This window comes from Canariomyces notabilis (assembly GCF_033297395.1).
Source record: "Canariomyces notabilis strain CBS 508.74 unplaced genomic scaffold N656scaffold_47, whole genome shotgun sequence".
Lineage (NCBI taxonomy): Eukaryota > Fungi > Ascomycota > Sordariomycetes > Sordariales > Chaetomiaceae > Canariomyces > Canariomyces notabilis.
Genome location: NW_027041869.1, coordinates 25,688 through 46,114, shown reverse-complemented (window position 1 = coordinate 46,114; position 20,427 = coordinate 25,688). Strand labels below are relative to the sequence as shown.

The 20,427-nt window shown below is 57.3% G+C and overlaps 4 protein-coding genes across 4 annotated transcripts; 2 read left to right on the top strand and 2 right to left on the bottom strand.

Moving 5' to 3' along the window:
- Positions 1-512: 512 nt before the first annotated feature.
- Positions 513-14,194, bottom strand: N656DRAFT_519585 (uncharacterized protein). Its single transcript, XM_064809942.1, has 5 exons — positions 14,043-14,194; positions 13,671-13,963; positions 13,123-13,599; positions 10,773-13,027; positions 513-10,697 (listed from the first exon to the last, which is right to left on the bottom strand). The coding sequence occupies exons 2-5, from the start codon at positions 13,899-13,901 to the stop codon at positions 623-625; spliced, it is 13,038 nt and encodes a 4,345-aa protein (XP_064664798.1). The 5' UTR covers positions 13,902-13,963; positions 14,043-14,194; the 3' UTR covers positions 513-622.
- Positions 14,195-14,340: 146 nt separating this feature from the next.
- On the top strand, positions 14,341-15,610 carry N656DRAFT_785519 (GroES-like protein). The gene has a single exon (XM_064816410.1). The coding sequence runs from the start codon at positions 14,410-14,412 to the stop codon at positions 15,496-15,498; it is 1,089 nt and encodes a 362-aa protein (XP_064664797.1). The 5' UTR covers positions 14,341-14,409; the 3' UTR covers positions 15,499-15,610.
- Positions 15,611-15,927: 317 nt separating this feature from the next.
- On the top strand, positions 15,928-18,145 carry N656DRAFT_785518 (alpha/beta hydrolase). Its single transcript, XM_064816409.1, has 5 exons — positions 15,928-16,396; positions 16,476-16,524; positions 16,603-16,758; positions 16,821-17,783; positions 17,855-18,145. The coding sequence occupies exons 1-5, from the start codon at positions 16,336-16,338 to the stop codon at positions 17,925-17,927; spliced, it is 1,302 nt and encodes a 433-aa protein (XP_064664796.1). The 5' UTR covers positions 15,928-16,335; the 3' UTR covers positions 17,928-18,145.
- Positions 18,146-18,296: 151 nt separating this feature from the next.
- Positions 18,297-20,194, bottom strand: N656DRAFT_785516 (uncharacterized protein). The gene is made up of 4 exons (XM_064816408.1): positions 19,588-20,194; positions 19,412-19,510; positions 18,958-19,331; positions 18,297-18,880 (listed from the first exon to the last, which is right to left on the bottom strand). Exons 1-4 carry the CDS (start codon positions 19,801-19,803, stop codon positions 18,379-18,381), a joined length of 1,191 nt encoding a protein of 396 aa, XP_064664795.1. The 5' UTR covers positions 19,804-20,194; the 3' UTR covers positions 18,297-18,378.
- Between the last annotated feature and the right edge of the window lie 233 nt (positions 20,195-20,427).

Sequence of the window (20,427 nt, the reverse complement as noted above, 5' to 3'; positions counted from 1 at the left end):
CGAACTCGAGCCAACGCGGTATTTTTAGGGGCCTCGACAGTGCAGGGCGCCGGGGCACAGCAGGTAACGTTATCGTACAGTACTATGAATGTATGTGCAGTTGCGGTACTCTATAGTACTTGTACTGAGCCAATCTTAGTAGCTGATGTAGATTACCTCACCGTCCTCGCGCGGGCTGTTGGCTCTCCAGCATCGAAAAGCGGCCCCCTCTTCCGTTCAAGTTGGCTCCTTCGGACGTTGATTTTTTAGAGCAACAACAAGATGAGATCATCCGATGGCATGCCGAAGGTATGAAATTTCATCATGGACAGCTATACGGTACCTAGAAACTGGCAAGGACCATGCCTTCCTTCATTCTGTCATCGGCATTATGTATGAAAGCTCCAGCGGTACTCTATAAAGCCAAAGAGAAAGGGGGAAAAAAAAAAGGAAAAAAAAAAAAAAAAAAAAAAAAAAAAAAAAAAAAAAAAAAAAAAAAAAAAAAAAAAAAAAAAAAAAAAAAAAAAAAAAAAAACGCTTTGGGACAGGATCATGAGCAGGGTAAAAGAGTGAGAACCACACACAAGAAAACGAAAAGAACAAGCCAAGCCGGGCCGGATAGATACTATCACCTTCCCCCATCCTACTCGCTACTAATCACAGGCAAATACAGCATCCTCCCTTCCCTTACAGACTCCGTCATGTACTGATAGAGCAATGGAGGAAGACCTTTTGCCTTGGCGGCATGAAGCCAATCACCAAGCGCCATCTTCGCAAACGGCCGCGCGTCATTCTCCTCCATGTACGCCTGCAATCCACCAGGCGAAATCTTGTCCTTGCCACAGTGATGCACGAACCTGACCGGAGACGCCGCAGTACCAGCACCAGCAGGAACCGACCCTGACGACGACGACCCAGAAACCGCCGACGCCAGCGCAGCCTGCACCAGGTCCGCAGCCACTCGTTCGACAAGCACAAAGTCAAACGCGCCCTGCACGAGCAGTCCGTCTTGCCCGTTCTCCCCCGGCGAGGCCAAGGCCGGTACAGCCCCCAACAGGCGTGAGTATCTGAGCACGGAGCCGATGACGTCTAGCTCCGGCGCGCCGCCGCCGACAATGCTGGCCGGACGGTGCACACAAACGGGCAGGCCATGTTCCTTTGCCGCCCTCTCCAGCAGGGCCTCGCCGGCCCACTTGGAAAGCGCGTAACCGTCAAGGACTTGCTCCCCGTCCTCTCGCACCGGAGGGAGTCGCCCTGCGACCGACGACGGCGGGAGCGTTGGCACGGGCACCCCTCCCAACCCCGGTCCCTCAACCTGAGACAGTAAAACACAGGCCACGCCGGCACTGCTAACAAAATGGACCGGAACCCTCCTTACCAGCGCTAGCTCCACGATGGTCCGCGTGCCCATGACATTCGGGCCCCGTAGCGCCTCGTAGGGCTGCAGGAAGGACACGGCGGCGCCGTTGTGGATGACCACGTCGACGGTGGCGGCCAGATGGGCGAAGGCTTGGGCGGAGAGGCCGAGTAACGGCAGGGCGAGGTCGCCGGCGTGTGGGACAATCTTGGTGGCGTTATTGTCTCGGTCTCCGGCCGTCGCCACAAAGCGATGGCTGTTCCGAACCGCGAGGCAGTGGATCTCACTCACGCGCGGGTCTGTCGCAAGGGCTTGCAGGATGTGCCTGCCCAGGAAGCCTGTCGCGCCGGTCAAGGCGACTCTGATGCCATTGGCGTCCACCCGCGCATTTCTTGCCGGCGGTAATGGTGTGATGCCATTCAGCTGGGGTGATGGCGCTGGTGGTGGTGAGATTCCGTCAAGAAGCGACGCTACCTCGGCAGCCCAGTCTACTTTGGGCGATGGCTTCCGCACCACCGTCGACGCCTCTTCGCTGCTGTATTTTGAGTCTGCCAGGGTCGCTGCCGGCGCTACTCGGGCCGATATCCTAGATAGCGTCCGAAGGCGGAACAGCTCAGGGACGGGAATGATTACCCCAAAATTCCTCTGAATTGCCGAGCGGAGTTTGAGGGTAAGCATCGAGTTGCCACCAACTTGAAAGAAGTCCGAGTCCGCATCGATAAAGCCGTCGGGTATCGAGGGAACATCATTTCCTTGGGGAGAAGACTGTGGTGGGGCGTCGTCATGGAGCAGCTCCCGCCAGATCTCTCTCATGCGCAACTCGGTGGGTGACAGGTTACCGACAGTTTTCTTCACTCCTTCGCTGGCACTACCGCCGTCAATGTACTCGCTTCCGTTCGTCCATGCCTCCGCAGGTATTCGCAATCTATCAATAGCCGCCCTGTCCAGTTTCCCGTTCACGTTCATGGGTAATTCGTCCACAGCTACCACGACGGTAGGCTGCATGTGTGCCGGCAGGGGTAGAGACGTCTTCAGCTGACGCATGAGCTGCGCGCGACCGTCGCTGGACTGCAGCTCGGCGTTGAAAACAACAAATGCCACCAGCAAATCCGTCGGGGGCCCTTCAGGGCGGAACGATATGGCCGCAGCGGCCAGCGCCCCGGCTGACTCGCGTATCATCACACTGGCGATCTCGTCGAGTTCGACGCGCATGCCGCGAATCTTGACCTGGCCGGCGCTGTTGCCGGCCACAAGTCGCCCCAGGAGATGGATGGAGCCGTCAGGGAGGAGGCGGCCATGGTCGCCGGAGCGGTAGAACCTGATGGTTTTGTCTGTCGTCGTGGCGGATGCAAGTGTGAGGGGTGAAGACAGCGCTGCTGCCGCTTCCTTCGGGTCCTCCACCTCCACAAACCGCAGCCTCGTCTCCTCCTCCCGGTTGAGGTACCCCAGCGCCACGCCGTCCCCTGCAATGCACACCTCGCCGGGGAACCCAACAGGAACCGGCTGCATGGTCTCCTCGTCCACCACAAGAACCTCGTAGCCAGGCATGGGGAGCAGATAATCCCCGCCCTCGCCCACGACATCCTCGTCTTGTTCCATGTAAGGCACCGGCCCCCGCGCGCAGGCAATCGTGACTTCGGTAGGGCCATAGACGTTGACGAATCTCAGCCCTTTGAGCGCTAGCCGGCGGAAACCATGGCGCAGCTGCGGGGTGAGCTTCTCGCCTCCGGAAAATGCGAAGCGCCACTGCTGGCACCGACGCAGGTCTGCCGCGCCGTAATTTAGAAGGGCCAGATACTCGGACGGGCAGCCCGTCGTGACGGTGACTCCCTCGTTGAGCATCAGACGGGCCAGGTGGGCGGGGTCGCCGCGTCCCTCCTGGCCTACGACGACGAGGCGGCCGCCGTTGCAGAGCGCGTGGAACACCTGGTCGAGGCAAAAGTCGAATCCCGGAGAAGTCTGCTGCAGTATCACGTCCGAGGGGCCGAGACCGAAGAGCGCTGTGTTGGCGGCGATGTGGCTGTGGAGGTTGCGGTGGCTCAAAAGAACCCCTTTAGGGATGCCTGTGGACCCCGAGGTATATAGGATGACAGCGCATTGATCGAGGTTGCTTCGGTTCTGCACCTGCTCCCGTTCACTTTCGGCAGGGTCCTCAAGAGCGTCGATATTGATAACCTGCGCAGAGACAGAAATAGCCAGGCGGTCTGCCAGATTACTTGTCATATTGTTGCAAACAAGGACCTTGGGCCGGCAGTCCAACAACATGACAGCGAGTCTCTCCTCTGGGTTGCGCAAGTCCAGACCTATGCAGCTAACGCCCAGCCGCAGAATGGCAAGCAGACAGCACACGTAGTCATTCATTGGCGGGATCAGCGTCGCCACCACTACTAGCGACGGGGCATCTGGTTGGAATGACAATGGCAGGCTGTCGAGGTCTACGCCGCCATCCCGCAGCACGCGTTGCAGGGGATGCGCAATCCGTTGCGTTCGCGCCATCATTTGGCTGTAAGTCAGCCTGCCGCCATAATCATCCACCAAGGCTATCGAGTCAGAATGCTGTCGGGCAACCGTGTCGACCTGATGGATGAGTGTACCCGGGGTCCAGACAGGCCATGACTCAGCTGGGGGCTGCTTCCCAACGCCCAGATTTAAAGCGTCGCGCAGATCTTCTTCTGTTGCTACAGGACAGCGTGCTATGCACGTGGCAGATGGCTCGCGAGTCAGGGCGTCCAGAATGCGCGCGTACCAAGTCATCATCAAGCGCGAGTCCGAGGCATGGTACAAGTACTTCTGCGTGGTCCAGTGGATGAATGTGGGGCCCCCGGCTGTCGGTGTCACGTTGATGAAGATATCGTAGGGGTTCCGCGCTGTGATGCTCTGCTTGGCATCCCATTCGATGGTGGCATCAGGGTCAAAGAGCTGCTGCGCTTGGGCGTAGCCCTGTCGGTAGTCCAACGCGACTTGGAAGAGTGGGTGATGGCTGCCGGCCCGTGAGACATGGAGATGGTCGAGGATAGAATCGAATGGGACGCGAGCGTGCGTCAGCGCATCAAGGACCATGTTCCGGCACCGCTCAACGAGCTGTGAGAAGCTGCCTTCCTCCTTGCCGCCGCTGTCCAGACGGAATCGCAGCGGTAGCATGTTCAGGAAGTAGCCCAGGGTGGAAGCATCTTGGGGATCTGGCCGATTAGCGTCAACGATGCCGATGCTAAAATCGGCCACGCCGAGGGTGCGCTGGAGAAACACGGCCAGCGCCGACAGATAGAAATGGAAGGGCGTGACGCCGAGGGACGCCGCGGCTTGCTGGACGCGCCTAGCCAAGTCGGGCTCCAGCTCCATATCAAAGGTCTCAGCTTCATACTTCTTCAGCACTTGGCGATTCTTGACCTTGGAGAACGGGAAGAGTGGCAATGGCTCGTGCTCTTGTTGATACATCTTGGCCCAGAAGGACAGTTTCTCCGGGTTGGACATACTATCGGATGCGTGCTGCTTGGCAGACATGTCGATAGATTGCTGCAACGGACTGACCTCGTGCCCCGCGTACGCCAGGTTCAGATCGCGTAGAAATACGAGCCAGCTGACGCCGTCGAGAGCGATGTGGTGGTGCAGGAAGATGACGTGATGCAGCGCTGGACCCAGCGAGAGCACCGTAACCTTGAGCAAGTGGCCATGCTCGATGTCAAACACGAGCCGCCTCTGGGTCTCAATCTCAGCCTTGACTTCGCTCTGGTCCAGGATCTGCCTGTGCTCAAACTGAGGCGAGGCCCTCGGAAGCACACCCTGTAAGGGTCGATGGGAATCGCTATCGATATAGTAACAGCTCCGAAGGGCTTCGTGAGCAGCGCACACCTGCCACAGCGATCTCCGCAGCCTGTTAGCCTCTAGTCGGCCTCGGTATTTGCCCACGTATCCAATTGTGAAGGGCGATTTCTCCTCTAGGTACTGGTGCAGAAAGTACAAACGAGCTTGCGCTGACGACATGTCTCCGATCCTAACATATCCCATCTCATTCTCGGGACTGGACGGTGGCGGTAAGCTAGGTGGTGTTGATGTGGACACTGGCGCCTCCGACGTTGGCACGACAGTTAGGGCCGGCGTTAGTCTAGCAATGGATGACTCCTGTTCGTCATCGTTCATGCCGGCAGAGAATCTTTGCTCCACGGTGCCAAGATTCTCTTCAGACAAGCCGGGGGAAGGAGCATGGAGTGATTCAGAGGGTACCAGTTCTGGTTGAGGGGCCGAATCCTCCTGTTTCTTCAGAGTTTCGGCGAACTCGGACATGGCGACACGACAGACGTCGGCGAGCGAATCGCCTCCGAGCATCTTAAGGATCGGGATGTCCACGGACAACTCCTGAAGAAACCAGGACCGGATCTCCACAGCCACTAGGGAATCAATGCCTAACGCAACGAGGGGCACATTCGTTTCGATCTTGGAAGCGTCTGTCTGGAGAATCACGCCGAGCCGAGCAACAAACGCATCTTGAAGCAACGCCAGGACTGCCTCACTGGTAGATTCGGAGGCGCCGTCCAACGCGGCGGCAAGCTCTCGCCGGAGGAGGATATTCCGTCCCAGGGATTTTTGCTTTGCGCCTGGCTTCTCACGACCTCCAGAGGCGTCCTCGTCGCCGGCCTGGGGTCCGTGTCGCCGGGAAGCGCAATGTGCCAGCCAGGATGAAAAGAGCGGTATGTGCCGCCAAGGCGCGTTTTCCCCTGCGCCCAGGCCGACGATGATGCCCGGATCCATGCTTGACTCGGGCCGTCCGGAGATCACAGCCTCGGCAAAAGAGGCGTGCAAATCATCTTCGGATATCGGCTGCGCCGAAACCCTCTGCAGCTGAGCCTCAACGGTCCCCATGTCCATGCCTGCAGCTTTAGCCTTCTCCATGGATCTCGCCACATGACCGATACCAAACAGCCGCGAGAGATAGATGACCGACGCGGCAGCGCCTCTCCTCCGCCGCCTGTCCGCTACGCTCGCCATGAACATGTTGGCCGCGTTGTAATTGGTCTGTCCGGCATTGCCGACGATGGTAGCGGCACTGGCAAACAGCACGAAGAAGTCCAGCTCGGCATCACGGTCACGGAACAGCTCGTCCAAGTTCAGCGTACCCTGCGCCTTGGGCCTCAGCACTGCAGAAAAGTCCTCCGCCGTCATCAGCCCGAACGGCCTGTCGCGCAGGACCATGGCAGCGTTGGCGACGCCGACAATGGGGGGCATGCGTGCGACCATGTCGGCGTGAGCGACGCGGAGGGCTTGTTTGTCGGATATGTCGACGGCCCAGGTCTCTAGCTGGGCGACGCCGAGCCGCGCCAGGTGCTGCCGCACCGCCGGGTCAATCCGTGGACTGCGGGCAATGATGGCGAAATGGCGCGCCCCTTGGCCCGCCATCCATTCTATTAGGGAAAGTCCAACGTCGCTCGCGAAGCCGACCAGTAAGTACGTCTTTTGCGGGGAGAACAAAAGCTGTCCATCGAGCCCCAAAGGGCGGATTTGTGCCGAAAGCGTGCCCGGGTTGGTGTTGGCCGCATGCCGCGTTGCCGTCCCTTTCCAATCAACGACGGTGGTAACGGGGTGGTACCCTGAGATGGACGGAATCATGCGGATGTCGATAGCCGTTCTGAAGGAGTCCTTGCCAGAACGCATACTAGATGACGACGATGAGGGACATGTTATTTCCGATGTAATGACGTCCCACATTCTGGAGTTGCTGCCCAGCTGAAGAGCAAAAACCCCGGATCTGCTGATGTCCAAACACAGATTCCGAATGTCGCTACGAGGAATGAGTCCCGAGCGGACAACTGTATCTTGTAGGCTGCGAGCATCATCATCGTCGTCCATGACCGCCACAACAAATCTCTGCACGTTGGCAGGGATGACAGCCTCTACCTCTCGCTCTGTACATCGCGGGTGGATCACAGTGACCTCTGCTTCTAAACCATAAGACGCATATGTCGCCGCGGTAGATGCACAAGACGCACTGAGGAAGACGTCTACTCCGCGGGCTTTGGCCATCTGCAGTGCCACCTCTGCAAACTCGACCGGCGCGTCATGAAGCCAGATACTACTTCCGTGGAGGTCGGCAAGAAGGTCTTCGCACACGACAGCGGTGCATATTTGACGTAGTATGCCGACGTGCTCCTCTCCTTCAATTGTCCTGTTGCAAGCCGCGACTCGATCACAAGGTAGGTAGAGCGACGAGGCGTTGACAGGCGAGACGGCAAGGAATATCTTCCCCGGTTTGTCGACGACCGAGCCAAGACATATGTATAGCGGACTTGCCCGGCTGCCTGAGGAAACAGCGAACAGGGTTGAGAAATGGGTGATGAAATGCACTATTTTCCTCTCGCTGTTGCTTGCCAGGACGCCAGAACGATCCATCTCGATTTTTTGCAGCGCGAATCGCCCCTCTTCGTCTCTAGCAATTTTCACATCGGCAGATCCGAGAGGCACATCCTCCGTCACGACACGGCTGCCTGACGCAAGCCGGCGGTTGAGCAGGTGGTCTGGCTTTATCCGGGGAACGTACAAGACCTCAACCTGGCCACCGCTCTGGCTGCTGGCACGCACCGCCAGTTCCGTCTCGTTGCTCCACAGCACGTCACCGTACTCGGGACGGTCGAGACAGACCATGCGAAGAAACATTTCGGAGAGTATCATGGCGTGCTTCTCTGCGTGACAGATAGGGTCGACGTCCACAGAGAGCAATCGCAGATGAGGAGACTCGGTCAAGAGAGAGCGGCCAATGCCTGCCATCATGTTGGCTCGCGGGTTACGGCCGGTGTGACGCCCTTGTGTGACCCATAAAACCCTAGATGCGTCGTGAAACACGGCTTGCATGGCCAGCAGTCGTGTCTGGGAGATGTACCAGTCTTCCCTAGCGCCGTCGTCTTGCGACTCGGAGAGGATGATCACGGCGCTTCCTGGCCGGATGATGCTGCCGTGCGAATGCTTAGAGTCAGCTGCTTTGATGGAAGCCTCGGTCTCCAGCGCTTCCCAGCCCTCGAGTATAATCGGCCGGTTGCGTGCCCACGGTTCGAGAAGTAGACCCATTTCAGACGCTGTTGTGCGAGCTATCTGCTGTCCGGTCATGGGGGAGACACCAATGATAACAAGGTTGTCCAACAGAGCCACTGACTTTGCAAGAGACGTCGCAGTATCGCTATTGTTCTGGAGGGGGGCTCGCAAGAACTCGACCCGGTGGTCCATGGCCTGGCTGACCATGACGGAATTCAGATATGCATTCTCATCTCGGGTGTCTCTCGCAACGTAATCCACCCCGGAGAAACCGTTCTGCTTGAGCAGAAAGTCCCACCTGCTCTCCGACACCGTGGGGCTGTACATGCGCCCGTCGCCATCCCGGCCCAGCCACCATCCGGGCAGCCCGCAGACAATGAAGGGAGCGTAGAGCGAGTCGCTCGTCATCTCGCCTAAGACGAGGAACCCGCCCGGCCTCAGCAACCGCCGGCAGTTAGCCAAGGTGAGCGGCAGCGACCGCGTCGCGTGCAGCACGTTGTAGGCGATGACAAGGTCGAACGCTCCTCCGCCGTGTTCCGCCAGGAATCCCGACGGCTCACCTGGGTCACGCTCAATGTCCAGGACGGCGTAGCGCATCTTGTCTGCCCCGTAACTAGAAGCAAACTTGACCTGCGCATCGTGGAAAAAAGCTGCCGAGACGTCGGTGAACGTGTACGATGCAAAGTGGCCGTCAAGCGCCGCCAACGCACATGCTGTGCCTGCCCCCGTGCCGGCCCCAATCTCGAGGATGCGCATGTGTGGATATCGGTGGGCAAGTTGTTTCACAGCAGCCCCAATGATCTGGTTAGCCTGCCACATGCCTGCTGCCGAGCTGTAGAAGCGGGTGAGCATGCCGTTTTGCATCAGAGTATCCAGAATAGTTGTGGAGCCCAGGGCGGCAGCACCACATGAGGCCCGCATGACGGATGGAAGACATTCACCGACTGCATGGATGAGTTGGATTTCGACACATTCGCCATACTGGGCTCGCCAGGCCTGAATGGTCTCATGTGTGTCGGTTGCCCACTCAGGGCGAACACGGGTGTGAAGCCCTGCTTGAACAGTGGGCACAATCTGATTGATGGCCCAGTCCAAGAGGTATTGGAAGTGGCGCGCCATGGCCCTACTCTCGTCCTCCGAGTTCTGGCTAATGAGCCGCAGAAGGTAGAAGTAGGCCATCCTGTCGCAGATTTCGCTCAGTTCAGCCCGGCCTAAGGGGTATCCCGGTGTAGGCAGATCCTGTTGTGTCTCAAGGCCGGAGGATTGGAGATCTCTGTCCCAGACGGTGCGCGCGAATAGGGAGCGATCGTCCCGGCTGCTTGGCTTGCTAATACGCAACGCGGCAAGGCTTTCTACCTGCATCAAGGCGCGCCCGCATCCCGCGCAAAACAAGTCAACGTCGCCGCTGATAATGGAAAATGAGTTCTGTCTCGCGTGGCAGTCGGCTATCAGTTGAGGGCCGCCGTCTCGACCCAGGTGCGGGTGGGTACTGAAACACGAGCATCGGCCCGCCGTCGTCATGTCGACTCGGACACGATTGATAGCCGAGGGCAGATGGGGAGCGCTCATCCGGCCATCGCCCGGGTAACTATAAGCGGCAAAGATGCCATGGAAAGCCGCGTCCAGAGCCGCGGGATGAACCCGCATCATGAGATTGCCAGCCGGTCGTTCCACAACAACCGTAGAAAGGCTGCGCCTCCTCCAGACTGACTTGGCCAGGAAGTCGCCCGAGTACTGGAGGCCGAGGGACGACAGATGAGAGTAGAAACGGCCGGTGTCGAGGCTGGTGAGGGGCAATTTCGTTGGGTTACGTGCAGGAAGCGGCGAGGCACGCTGCGATGCTTGGTCTGGGTGTGCCGGAGGAACCAACCGGATGCTTGCTCGACCACTAAAGCAGAGCGTCATAGCCGTTGCCGTTGTGCTACTCCCTTCGAGTCGTGTGCCCCCATTGTCGGAAGGTGCCTTGGGGTCGCCGCTATAGCATAGGTACTCTGCTGTTATCGTATGACGAGCAGTATCTGAGTGGAGCGCCCGCATCACCATAACCACCTCCACGCCGACGGAAGCATCGTCGTCGATGGTAATGGCGTGGTGAAAACGAAGGTCGGTGAGCTCGACGAGCAATGCTGGATCGGGAACACTCGGCTCAACCACTTCTGCCAAAGCACCGGCTGCATCGATGACCATTGATATGTAACCGGCGGCAGGGAAGACAACTTGGTGTTGGAACTGGTGGCCCCGTAGCCACTCGAGTTCGCCGATTTTGAGGATGTTCCGCCACGTCATCATTGGCGAGTCACGGCCATTGCAGCCGTGCTGTATTGCTCTTCCAAGGAGAGGATGTCTAGACGACCGGGGTCAGCGTGCATTCCCGTCACCTCAATGACCAGGGGATGATTGAGTAGCAGATAGGGCTCACATTGGCCGGTTGTAATCACACCACGCTCTGTACTGGTTGGACTCAAAAAGTAGCGGCTGGTCATGATCCCAGCTGTACGGAGGGAGATCCGAGCACCCCCCACACAACGGAGACTGATGTCGTTTCATCCTCTCATCCCCAGCTTGTCCATAGAACGCCATCCGGAAGGCATCCCAGTCGACAGCAGAAGGTACTCCAACTGGGGACCGTACTATGGTCCATGTCGAGGCAAAGGCGTCGCAGAAGGCAACGCAGTCATCCTCGCCCCTTTTAAGCAGCCCAAAGTATGGAATCTCGACGCCTGTTGTTGCGCTGAATGAGTCCGTGAACGGGCCCCGCAGAGCTGGGTGTGGTCCAATTTCTAACGCAAGATCAAAGCAGTGCGGTTCCTCTCTGGCTGCTCTCTCAACGGCCTGGTAGAAGAGCACGGGCTTGACCATGTTGTCGACCCAGTATCTGTCGCGGAGCGAATCCAAGTTCTGTATGCTCCGCCCATCCGGACCATGCACGCTGGAGTACCAAGTACAGCCGCCGTCGAATGATCCTCTCTTGGGTTGAATAGCGCATCGTTGGAGGGATGCAAGGTAGGCCGCGGCACATGACTTCATGTGGTGTGAATGGTAAGCCTTGTTGACTCGGAGGACTCGCGCGAATATTCCACTGCGGTCTAGAACCTCTTTGGCCTCCAGGATCGCGCTGGAATCACCTGAGAAAGTAACACTGGATGGCGCATTGCTCGCCGCCACTGTTATCCTGTTAGTGAAATCGGGGCGCTGGCAGAAAGCCGTGGCCTCGATGAACGACATAGCGGCAGCCATCATGCTACCAGATTCACCGCTAGTCGGTGACTGTGCTAGGGATGAGTGAACACCGCGATAGTACGCAATGCGGATTGCGTCCAAGGCTGATATGTAGCCTGATGCATACGCCGCGGTGATCTCACCGGAAGAGTGCCCGACAACGGCGGTAAATAGGACACCCGAGGCTTGGAGCATGTCGACCAGCGCAATCTGCACAGCGGTGGTGAGCGGCTGGGCAACCTCAGCTTCGTGTATTCTGGACTCGGTGCTGGAAGTACCTAGCAGCTCGTTGGTAAGTGACCAGGACGGAGGATCCGGCGACTGCGCAAGAGAGTCTTCGAGCTGCTGTATGGTACGTCTAAACAGAGGCGACTGCGTGTATAGCTTCGCGCCCATCCGATACCACTGCGCACCTTGGCCGGTGAACACGCCGATGATGCGCAATGGGAACTCTGACGACACTGTGATGGTCTTTTCTGCTGAATCGCCGCCGCCGCGAACCACGAATCCCTCGAGTTGATTCATGAGCTCCTGCTTACTGGCCGCACAAAAGGCAGCCCTATAGGCAAACTCGGTGCGCCGCGATTGCAATGTCCAAGCTACATGGCCAATATCCAGACTGGGTGAGGACTTTGCAAGTGTCTCGAAGAGTGCCGACACTCGTCTTGCGAGGGAAGTCCTGGATGATGCAGATACTGTAAAAGGACCATAGACCTTAGGGGCATGGCAGTCGGTTATTGGGGCCAGGGCTGCTGTCCCACCACTATCCCAGCTTTCAAGAATGACATGCGCGTTTGTTCCGCCAAGCCCAAAGCTGTTCACGCTTGCACGCCTCACCACAACGGAATCCGCTGGCCACGGTGTCAGCTCTGTTGGCACCCGGAGGTGAGGGTTGTAAAAGGGCTCCACGGCCGGGTTAAGTCGCTCAAAGTGCATATTGGGCGAAATTTGGGCATGTTGTATCGCCAGGGAGGCCTTGAGAACTGCCACCAGACCCGCCGCCCCTTCAGTGTGCCCCACGACGGTCTTGACAGAGCCAACGTACAGGACCTGGTCGTTGAGGTTGTCTGGGTCTCCCATGACGGGATGATTTGTTGGGAAGAACACATCTCGTATGGCTTGCGCCTCCTTTGGGTCCCCGGCAGGGGTACCTGTGCCATGCGCTTCGAAATACTGGCATCTATCCTGCGGCCGGGTTGGATCTAGACCGCACCTTGCGTACGTCGACCTGATAAGTTCCGCTTGCGAGACGGCATTCGGAACGGTCAGTCCTCCGGGAGTCCTACCATTCTGGCTCACTCCCGTCTCTCTGATAATGCATTCGATGCGATCGTTATCGGCCAGCGCCTGATGGAGCGGTTTGAGCACCACTACAGCGACACCCTCACCGCGAGCATAGCCGTCAGCTCTCGCATCCCACATGTGGCATCGCCCTGTAGGGGACAGCATGTGAAGCTATCAACGAAAGCCGTTAGCGAGCCCTGAGCGGCAGAGCACTCGACACTAAATCCAACCGTGCTTCGCAATTGAGTGCAAGTTGAGCCACTGACCTTGGATTGAAGGACAAACGACTCTGGTCCGAGAATGAGGTTCAACCCAGCAGCTACAGCCATGCTAATGTCTCCGCTTCGCAACGACTGGACAGCCTGGTGAAGAGCTACCAGACTAGATGAGCACGCTGTATCCAAGTTCACGGATGGCCCACGCCAGTCGAAAAAGTAGGACACGCGGTTGGCCGTGATGGCGCGCGAGATGCCCGTGGCTGTGTACTGAGGGGCGATGTCCAGGTCACGGTACATGGAGTCTTTGAAGTCGTCGTTCATCTGGCCCACGAAGACCCCAGTCTGGGAACCACGGAGCGCATGCATCGAGTACCCTGCGGCCTCGATGGCCTCGTAGACGACCTCAAGCAGCATCTTCTGCTGGGGGTCCATGGCTTCGGCCTCGCGCCGGTGGATGCCGAAGAAGTCATGATCAAATGCTCGATGGTCCTCTCCACACAGGTAAGCGTGCTGTACATTGGTGCTCTATTGCGTCGATCAGTGTCTGGAAAACCGGGAGTGAACAACGGCGTGCTCTGTCTCGCTACTGTACTCACCCCATGATGGTCCCCGTTTTCATTGTAGAACCCGCGCGCATTGAATCTGTGGCTCTTGGCCATAGAGATGTCCGACAGGACGTCCCTGGGGTTCTGGAGCAGGTCCCATAGCTTAGAGGGCGACGTAGCGTGTCCTGGGAGCCTGCAGCCACTGCCAACGATGGCAATAGGTTCAGCATTCCATGTCTCTGTACGCATGCTGGCGCTGTTGTGTGACTGTGGGATCAACATGACTGTGGCACCATCAGTTACCAAGGTGGAATTGTCTGTTTACCCATATTAAGACGAAGAGTCTAGCCCATGTCAGTATATAGTATCATTACTTAGAGTAATAAACTTGCAGACAAGCAAGTTTCATGCAGCCCTACCTACCGAGGCCCAGGACTGCGGCATTAGTCCCAGCAGCTGTGCTCATTGACCGGGCCCTTGTAGCGCCAACAGCATCGGTTACATTGGAACTTTCGAGCGAGCCTCGATCTTCACTAGCACCGTCAGAGCTTGGACGGGGACAATATGCCGATGTCATGTCGGGAGGGGAAGTGGCATAAGCCGAAATGTACCGACCCGCTCGGTTCCCACTCAGGGGACTGTTCGATATGAAAGCCAAGTTTCATCCAGCAGTTGCGAGTTACCTTGGTCGTCACCTGCCGATTGTCCCTTGCGCCTTGCGAGTTCTAACGGCCTTCAGGGGGTGTAAGGGAATAACCAGTGAAAGTAGAAATCCCACAGCGCCACGGCAATGGCACGAATGCGCCAGGCTCTCGTCAGTTCAACGCTCGGGAGGCTTGTGGTGGCTAGTCATGTTAGCATTCCGGCCCCAGAGCAGGGCGAGATGCTGTGCCAGACTGCCGCCGTAGGGCTGAATCCAGGAGACGTCAAGTTCAGCGACTACACATCCCTACAAGGCACCATCGGAGGGTTTGACTTCGCTGGCGTGGTTCTACAAGTCGGTCCGGGCGTGACGAGATTCAAAGCAGGCGATAGAGTAGCCGGCTTCGCACACGGCTATGACTCGAACAACAAGTCGAGCGGTGCCTTTGCCGACGTTGTCCTAGCGGTGGAGGACCTGACGCTTAAGCTCCCTCACGACTGGACATTCGAGCAGGGAGCCACGCTAGGGACGATCGTTGCCACAGCCGGAATGGCTTTGAGCCACTACCTAGACATTCCTCTACCGGAAGCCGACAGCGAACGAACAAACGCAACCGGTGGCAAGACCAGCGATCAAGATGGCGAGTACGTCCTCGTTTCAGGCGCCGCCACTGCCACGGGAATGGTAGCGACGCAGCTTCTCCGACTGGCTGGCTTCCGGCCGGTGGGAACGTGCTCACCGAGAAGCGCAGAGCTCGTGCGGTCGTTGGGCGCCGTTGCCACGCTGGATTACCGCTCGCCAACGTGCGGCGCCGACATTCGCTCCCTCACGGGCAACTCGTTAACACGCGTGCTCGACTGCGTCACCAGCGCCGAAACCATGGCCATGTGCTATTCCGCAATCGGGTCCAAGGGCGGTCGCTACGTGGCCCTGGACCCCGTGTCAACGCACGTCAAGTACACGCGTCGCGATGTCAGCGCCGACTGGCCCATGGCGTTGGCCATCTTCGGGCATCCTGTACGACTGGCGGGCGTCTACGGACGGCCGGCAACACCAGCGCTGAGGGGGCTCGGAGCGCGTATATTCTGCATGGCTGAGGCCCTGATTGAGCGGGGCGAGCTGCGGGGGCCGCCGTTCCAAGTGCGGAAAGGAGGGTTGGCGGCGGTAGACAGAGGGATAGAGGACCTGCGGAAGGGGAGGGCCAAGGGAGAGAAGTTGGTGTATCCTCTGGCTTGACTCGGACACCGATTGACCGACATGACGACTCTGGTTTCATTAGCATTGGGTTTGTCGGTAAGAAACGAACGCCGTGCCGTTGGCACGCATACGTACATTAGGGATTCAATGGCAAATGGCACCATTGCGTATGATGTTGTGCCGGTAACAGTACCATCCCTCGGTCGCCGGTCGGCACAAATCGTCTTCCTTGGAATCGTTGAAGTTGAAAGAAAAACTACCGACGCTAATGCACGGCAGCAGCCACCCCCAGCCCCCAAGCAAGCCCAGCGACAAGGTGACTTCAGATTGGCCCAGCTCAAATCATTGTGGGCCTGTGTGCTGGGAGCCTCGGCAAGTGTTACAGTGGGCAGGCAGGTGCCAGGCAGCTCACTTCCACAAGCGTTTAGCTCCTCATAGGTAATATTGGCAGCGTACCACAACGTTGCCAGAACCTTTCCTCCATGATCAATTCAATCAATTCAGACCACAATTCCTTCAGTTTACCGCATCAGGAATGTGTCAGATTCTGAACGTCCATGGATTTTCTGAATCGGCAGATTCGAGGTTATCGGCATATTCCAACCGATTTCCAAGGGGCGCCTCACCTTACCGGCCAGCGAACAGCTGAACTTGGGCCATGTTGGTACCGATCTCAACCTGAATCTGGCAATGTCGCCAATGTCCAACAGTCCAATTGCTTCAACATCTGAAAGACCACGACAGAAAGGGTGAAACCCTGGCACAGATTTGCTAGTACTTACTAGTACTCCGACATCTTCAAAACCGGCCTTCTGTGTTGTAGAAGGCTCTGCTGGAGTCCGGCCTCGATAACGCAAACAAGTTCTTCCCGCGGCGATGTTGGGTATCTCACCGTCCAAGTTTTGTCACTTCGAGTTCTTGCGGGTCCTCGGCACAGGTTGGTGCATCACGCTCCCAATTAAGGGACATGTCGTATAACCAGAAGCCTAGCGAACGCTGACTCTCTCATACCTAAGCTCCCACGGGCGGGTGCGATGCTGGAGAGTGTGTTGAGACGGCGGCCAAGTAAGTGAACTTCAAAAGTACCTCAATGCTTACCTACTCCCCAAGAAGGCCAGGTCCAACATTCTAACGCTTCAATAGGATCAGAATCAACGATGGCGAGAGCTGGTACCGGGCCTGGTCAGAGACGGCCAAAAGGGCAGAGGCCGCGGCCGAGCTTGCGACAAGGGATGGAGACCGGGTAGCAGCGCGCTGGGCTTTTCTACGGGCAAGCAACTACTGGCGCTCCAGCGAACTGTACGTCGGCCCCCTAGCGGTAGCTACATATGAGAGCCACACTAACACCTAAGGCTCGCAAGCATGCTGCGGAAACCCATTCCTCAGCAAGATCCCCGCCAACTCGATATCATATCCCGGTCAGTCGACAACTTCAAAAAGGCCTGCGCCATCCTAGATACCCCGGTTGAGTTCCTCGAGATCCCCTTTGGCACCGACGGAGCGACTCTTCCCGCCTACCTCTTCCTGCCCAACAAGCCGCCCGAAGGAGACAAGTCCGGAAAGATCCCCGTTCTTGTGCAGGTGCAAGGTTACGACACCACCAAGGAGGAGTTCTACCACTTCACCGTAGCGGGCGCCCTGCCGCGGGGCTACGCCGTGCTGACCTTTGATGCGCCCGGGCAGGGCATGGTAGTCCGTCGGAAGAAGCATCGCCTCTTCCTGCGCGGCGATTTCGAGGTGGTGGTGCGGGCCGTGCTGGACGCCCTGTGGGCTCACGCCGCCAAGTCGGCGGCCTGTAAGGACCTGGATCTCGAACGGTTGGCGCTGCTGGGCAACTCGATGGGGGCCTACTTCGCACTGCGCGGGGCCGCTCACGACGACCGCGTGAAGGCGTGTATGGCCTCGGATGGCTTCTACGACCTTGGCGCGGCGGCACGCGAGCGCATACCGGGCTGGTTCCGCTACCTGAGCCGCGGCATGGTCGACCGCATCATCGGTCTGGCCATGCGCATGTCCAGCTTCCAGGTTCAGTGGGAGTTGGCCCACGGTGTTTTTGCGTTTGGAGTGTCCTCGGTGTCCGGGGTGCTTGAGAAGTCGCAGGCCTTTACCCTGGACCGGCCCGACGGAACCTCCATGCTGGCTGATATCAGGTGCCCCACGCTCGTGACGGACGCTCGTGACTCGGTTTTTCGCCTGGATGCGCAAAAGATTTATGACAATCTAACTCAGCTCAAGGACGGAGAATCCAAGAAGATGTGGAGTCCCATTGGAGTCGGGCAAGGTTCGCTGCAGGCCAAGGTTGCTGCCTTCTCCCATCTCCATGCGTAAGCTGCTTCTTCCCAGGCTGTTCTTCGAATTCTCTTTTTCCCAAAGCTGACATACATGAATTGTTCAGGTACATGTTTGGATGGCTAGACCGCGTTTTCGGTATCGCGAGACCTGCGCTCAATGTCGACAAATGCAGCTAAGGTACCTGTTTGAAGTCATGAACAAGACACCTACATACATGTATATCAACTTGGCGTTCGAGTTGTGAGTTCTATGATATATGTGTGTAAGCGGGTATAATACAGACCATGAGGTACTTCCGTTCCCAGAATATAAACAAACGTCGTGTTCTCTACCATGCTAGGTTTGACATCCATCACAAGACTGTATGTGCAGTACTACGAAGTACGAAATCAAGTAGGTTCATTTCGACTTCGAGTCCGCTATGATGTTTTAAGGGATCTTGGGTTCCAATTGCTCGCCTTTCGCGGGTTGTCTACCTCATAGCGTGACAACATCATTGATCCCTAGAAGGAGGAGCAGTTCTACCACAACAAGGGGGCCCAATGTAGACGCCAGTATAGTTGATTGAGTCATATAATAATCTCAAGTTCAAGCGAACACTACTGATACAAGATCGTCAATGAAACCTTAGTAAGGTCTCGTAGTTTCCGACCCAGGCTCGTCAGGAACTTGTACCCAGGCCCCATTTCTATATGCCATCCTTTCCATCTGAACATCAGCTCTGACATTGATGCCCTGTCCCGTTTCCCTTCTCATGGCTGTCATATCCGAGGACGCTACTGTGGTGTGCAACGTGTTTTTGGAGCCGATGGCAACATCGCTGCCGCTGCCGTTGATGTGGCTGCCGTCGTTCAGGGTCTTGACACTGATGCCGGGGTAGGAAGCGGCATCGGTAGGTCGCAGCGGAACGGCGTCCGACTTGACGTTGTAGGACCAGCCGGTAGGCCCGCCCGTCTCGCCCCTGGCGAGCTTCCTATACAGGCTGCGGTAGACGGGGATGGACACGACCAGGAAGCCGACGCACAGCTCAATGCAAGACATGTAGCCCGCGGGGATGGCGTCCCAGGAGCCGTCCACCGAGCCGACGTCGAGCGAGTAGACTAGCCGTACGATGGACACAATGACGGCGCTAGATGCGGAAGTCCGTTAGGGCTGTATCTCAGATCCCTATTTGATGTAGGCAGTCGGGGCTCTGTGAATGCTTACCTGGAACCTGCTGCGAAGGTGCCGGAAATGACGAGCTTTTTCTCGGCGCTTGTGTGCAGTTTCAAAACGAGCGGAAGGGGCAGTGCGATAATGATGAAATCAGTGACAACATTGCAGACGCCGACGACAAGAGACAGCTGGCCAAAGTGAATACAATAGCCATCCAGATTGCTTTGATATGCCTTTTGGATCGGGACACATTGGAGAAAGGCGCCCAGCGAAGCTGTCAGGGTCCATCCAGCGATAAAGACAGCAACGATCCACAGGTACAAGCGGAACGTCTTGGATGGGAAGATGGACGCGTAGAGACTAAGGATGCTGAGCTTCAAGAAGCCCATGGAGAAACCGTAGAAGCCCTCGCTGACGATAGCGAACTGAAACGATGCTCATGTTAGCAACCCACAAAGTGTAACAGACGGCATGAAAAGGGCAGAAGCTACAGGTTAACACTCACCACCTGAAGCATGTAGGGATCGGTAATGTAGATGACATGACGGCCACCACCATATGGCGTCATCAAACCAAATGCGACTGCTGTCGTCACGAAAAAGACCTGTGGTTTCGCAAAGGTAAACAACTTCACTGTAGACTGCCTGACAAGAGGCCTTGAGAGTGTCGGAGCGTACCTACCCAAGCAACGATCAAAAGCCAGTCGCTGAGGTCGAGTCGAAAGCCATTACGCTGCCACCAGCGTCCCAGGATCCGGAGGCCGAGAAACAATGTAGAGAAGAAGCCGGTGATGGTAGCGCAGGCGATGATGTTAGGAACCCGTGTGTCACTCTCATGAGTGGTCCAGTACTCCAACTGCTCCGGTGTGAAAGGTGAACCTTGGACTGCGGAACCCATGGCTAGCCTCTAGGGGAGGAGGTGTTTCCGAATCTCCTTCCACGGCAGGTACTGAATAATGCCAGGCAGAATCCGTCGATACCGGCGATCTCCAGGCCTCCACGACTCGCTGGATGCGCTGGGCAAGACTTTGTGGTATTTAGCACTCACATCTTGCCCGGCTGTTGGAAGCTGAAGTAAGATGGAACCAACTTGCAATGTCTGGCCCCCTCATTGCTGTCCTATCCTTGTCTCTCTCTGTTCCCGCTCCCGCACAGTGAACAGTGACGGGAGAAACTGAATGTACTGCGGACGGGACCAAATCGAACTCGCGCCGCAATCCTAGATGGTCAAATACAACCCGACCTGTGCCTCACAAATACTACAAGTGTGGCATCCAAGTTTACCCGCCACATTAGACTTCAGCCGTCAGCCGTCAATGTGGCTCCGAGTACGGTAACACCTGACGGTGCGGCGCGGGGGCGGAAGGGCGTCGGGTGATTGGGGCGGGTCGGTACATAACCACCAGTAGTCATAAGGTAGGTACCTTATCTGGGTGATATAAAGGCGTGTAGGTACACACCATGCGTCCTGGGCGTCTCATGCCTGAAGGTATGCAGTTGGTATTACGCCTGACGTGCTGTG

Excerpts from the sequence above, each read along its gene's own strand:
- N656DRAFT_519585 (XM_064809942.1), bottom strand. The coding sequence starts at position 13,901 with ATGTTGATCCCACAGTCACACAACAGCGCCAGCATGCGTACAGAGACA. Across the intron at positions 13,600-13,670 it reads AAAACGGGGACCATCATGGG|AGCACCAATGTACAGCACGC; the intron begins GTGAGTACAGTA and ends TCGACGCAATAG. Across the intron at positions 10,698-10,772 it reads TGTGATTACAACCGGCCAAT|ACATCCTCTCCTTGGAAGAG; the intron begins GTGAGCCCTATC and ends CCGGTCGTCTAG.
- N656DRAFT_785519 (XM_064816410.1), top strand. The coding sequence starts at position 14,410 with ATGGCACGAATGCGCCAGGCTCTCGTCAGTTCAACGCTCGGGAGGCTT.
- N656DRAFT_785518 (XM_064816409.1), top strand. The coding sequence starts at position 16,336 with ATGTTGGGTATCTCACCGTCCAAGTTTTGTCACTTCGAGTTCTTGCGG. Across the intron at positions 16,525-16,602 it reads TGTGTTGAGACGGCGGCCAA|GATCAGAATCAACGATGGCG; the intron begins GTAAGTGAACTT and ends ACGCTTCAATAG. Across the intron at positions 16,759-16,820 it reads TACTGGCGCTCCAGCGAACT|CATGCTGCGGAAACCCATTC; the intron begins GTACGTCGGCCC and ends AAGGCTCGCAAG.
- N656DRAFT_785516 (XM_064816408.1), bottom strand. The coding sequence starts at position 19,803 with ATGGGTTCCGCAGTCCAAGGTTCACCTTTCACACCGGAGCAGTTGGAG. Across the intron at positions 19,511-19,587 it reads GGCTTTTGATCGTTGCTTGG|GTCTTTTTCGTGACGACAGC; the intron begins GTAGGTACGCTC and ends GCGAAACCACAG. Across the intron at positions 19,332-19,411 it reads ATCCCTACATGCTTCAGGTG|TTCGCTATCGTCAGCGAGGG; the intron begins GTGAGTGTTAAC and ends GCATCGTTTCAG.